We start from the raw sequence: 2,500 nt of genomic DNA on the forward strand, positions 1-2,500 counted from the left end.
ACTCACGGAAACTTACATCCTCTCTCCCTTTCTCTATCTATCTATCTATCTATCTATCTATCTATCTATCTATCTATCTATCTATCTATCTATCTATCTATCCATCTCTCTCTCTCTCTCTCTCTCTCTCTCTCTCTCTCTCTCTCTCTCTCTCTCTCTCTCTCTCTCTCTCTCTCTCTCTCTCTCTCCCCTTCTACCTATCTCTCTTCCTCTCATTTTGTTCATTTATATATATTTGGTATAATATACTAACCACCCAATCAATCGCTCTCTCACCCCCATCCCCATTTTAAAGACCTTTTTGCAGTTACTTTTACTATATATACACATACACAGACATACGCACACAGACACACATACACAAACATATACATATCCTCTCCATTCCCCCTCTCTGTCTCTCATTCTTTCTCTCTCCCCCCCCCCCCCTCTCTCTCTCTCTCTCTCTCTCTCTCTCTCCTTATCTCGCGCCACTTCTTGCATCCACACTCGACGCCCTTTCCTCACATTAACTTAGTCACATCTACTCACTTTATTTTTTTATCTTCATTTTATTGGCTCATTTAGACCCCTACCTCTAGCTGTGGTTTATTTAATTCAGTTCATAATCGATAGTGACGCTAAACAGTTATTGATATCGTCTAACTTGGACAGCGTAATCCCTTTCTTTAACTATCTTTGATACAAAAAGGGCTCGAATTTTGATATTCAGTAATCAACTTGCACATAATTGCAAGTCTGTTGACCAGACGTAAATGGGTTCATTTTATCAATGTTATAACGGAGAATATTTTGCGTTGGTTTGAGAGTATTTCCATTACAACAATGAGACCATAGCAAATTGAGTTATTATACCTGCAAATAAGTACTCGTCGGTTGGAATCATACTGTTAAGGAAAGAGCACGAGAACGCGTCAGCACCGTGTATATGCGTAGCCATTGTTATGTTATAGCTAGTATGCAGATGACGTCACTCAGGCCTTTGTTAGTGTTTTTGCCATCCGCGTTTGTGAGTTGTTCTCACTAAACTGTATTAACCAGACTATAAAAGTTCATGGTTACACAGAGTTTGTGTGTTGGTCCGTTCTACTTCCGGATGGCAATGTTGTGAACTCCTTGGCCAAGCGCATTCTATCTATAGCCTGACACTGAAATGCAAAAGGACTGGCAGTTTGACGTTATTATTTGGTTTTTGCATTGCCTAGTGAGTTGTCGTTAGTAGAGCTCATGGAAACAAGTTATTTCATTGGTTGAACTATTGAATACAACTCACGATTTGTTTTCTTTTGTGGCAAAAGACTGGCATTTTGACGTCATTTTTTGGTCAGTGTCAGGCCATAAATTTACGAAGGCCACGGCATATGTCGGTCATCAATAAATGTCTTCCCCCGATAATCCTTAATTTAATGGGGAAAAATGCATACGTGCACCCAGCAAATCATATTCGATTGAGATTTAAGATTTGGCTATAAGTATAATTTTAATGATTGATATTCCAATCCAAAGCCGTTGTGCTTTTAAGGCAACGTTTCTAACGAAAAATATATACATGTCGTTTTAAACACTTGAAAATCATAATGGTTGACACCCTAAAACAAAAGCATCATTATTCAATTATCTACGCCATAATGTAATTTATTTCTTTGTAAAAAGAAATTGATATAAAATGTATTCTCATCATATTAACAAGACAAATGACTTACCATTAGTAAGCAAAACCAGACAAGAGAGGTAGGCATATTCTATATCTGTCATCTTAAGGTATAATGATATGTAGCCACTGTGCAAAAAGTGGGAACGCAGGCAATTTAACTCCGGAAATAATTCCTACAATAATAAAGAAGGGCCGAGAAGGGAAGAATAAAAATGTCAATAACAAAAGTTGTGATGTAAGTTCAATGATATTTGATATCAAATATATAGAGAGAAATTGGAAGATATTTCCAAACAGAAGGGGCAACATGATATAAGGACATATCAGAAAAATGTGGTGCCCTTGATAGAAACAGTTAAAATGATGGGATCATTTGATATTAAAGTTTGAGAAGGAGAGTACAATGTTATAAGATTGCATTAATGGGAAGGAGCAGGTTTGTATTTAATGCTCATTTAAACGGATAGGCAATAAAGAGATAAAAACATTGATGTGACATATTCTATGAGAATATTAATATATAATATATATATATATATATATATATATATATATATATATATATATATGTATATATATATATATCCTTTCTTTAAAAAATATAGCGTTGTGGAGAACATTGTGCTTATTTGAGTCAATAAAAAAATTGATACGGCGCACAACTCTACTGAAAGATTTGAAAATTAGAAATGTATTTTTTTACAGATAGATAAACAGATAACTTGATTTCCTTTTATAATTTAAAGTCAGTTTGAAAGTTCGTCAGGGACGGCTGGTAATAATGGGCAGGGTGGGCAAATACCAGCCTGTTTTTTCAAGTTATATGCTGTATTACCAGGTCTAAAA

At 35.3% G+C, this 2,500-nt stretch overlaps 1 protein-coding gene across 1 annotated transcript in view; it reads right to left on the reverse strand.

Annotated features, from left to right (window-relative positions):
- Positions 1-2,500, reverse strand: part of LOC144962536 (uncharacterized) — a 54,397-nt gene that overhangs the window by 14,988 nt on the left and 36,909 nt on the right. Inside the window, exon 9 of the mRNA XM_078895564.1 lies at positions 1,704-1,827. Within this exon, the coding sequence (XP_078751690.1) occupies positions 1,704-1,827 (124 nt within the window). The remainder of the gene's footprint in view (positions 1-1,703; positions 1,828-2,500) is intronic.

The sequence above is a fragment of the Berghia stephanieae genome, chromosome 1, assembly GCF_034508935.2.
Source record: "Berghia stephanieae isolate SIO BIC M18660-M18661 chromosome 1, UCSD_Bste_1.3, whole genome shotgun sequence".
NCBI classification, from domain to species: Eukaryota; Metazoa; Mollusca; class Gastropoda; order Nudibranchia; family Aeolidiidae; genus Berghia; species Berghia stephanieae.